The 214-nt window shown below is 69.6% G+C and overlaps 1 protein-coding gene across 1 annotated transcript in view; it reads left to right on the plus strand.

The window, feature by feature from the left end:
- The first annotated feature begins 72 nt into the window (after window positions 1–72).
- The window catches only part of UBXN6 (UBX domain protein 6), a 4,374-nt gene continuing 4,232 nt past the window's right edge, over window positions 73–214 (plus strand). Inside the window, exon 1 of the mRNA XM_010286575.1 lies at window positions 73–212. Within this exon, the coding sequence (XP_010284877.1) occupies window positions 130–212 (83 nt within the window). The 5' untranslated portion in view covers window positions 73–129. The remainder of the gene's footprint in view (window positions 213–214) is intronic.

Consider the following 214-nt stretch of genomic DNA (forward strand, 5'->3'; position numbering starts at 1 on the left):
GCACGAGTGGGGTCACGGTGCCCGAGCCCTCCCGAGCTCTGCTGCTCCGTTCTGCTCAGGGGCCACAGGGAGAAGCCGAAGGCAGAAGCGGCACCGAAGCCTCGTCAGGCCCCGACTGATGAGGCGCAGATGGCGGCAGCAGCGGCGCTGGCCCGCATGGAGCTGAAGCCCAGGCCCAAGCTGCTCCCCGCCCCGGAGGCCATCAAGAAACACG

The sequence above is a fragment of the Phaethon lepturus genome, unplaced genomic scaffold (assembly GCF_000687285.1).
Source record: "Phaethon lepturus isolate BGI_N335 unplaced genomic scaffold, ASM68728v1 scaffold39124, whole genome shotgun sequence".
Taxonomy (NCBI): domain Eukaryota; kingdom Metazoa; phylum Chordata; class Aves; order Phaethontiformes; family Phaethontidae; genus Phaethon; species Phaethon lepturus.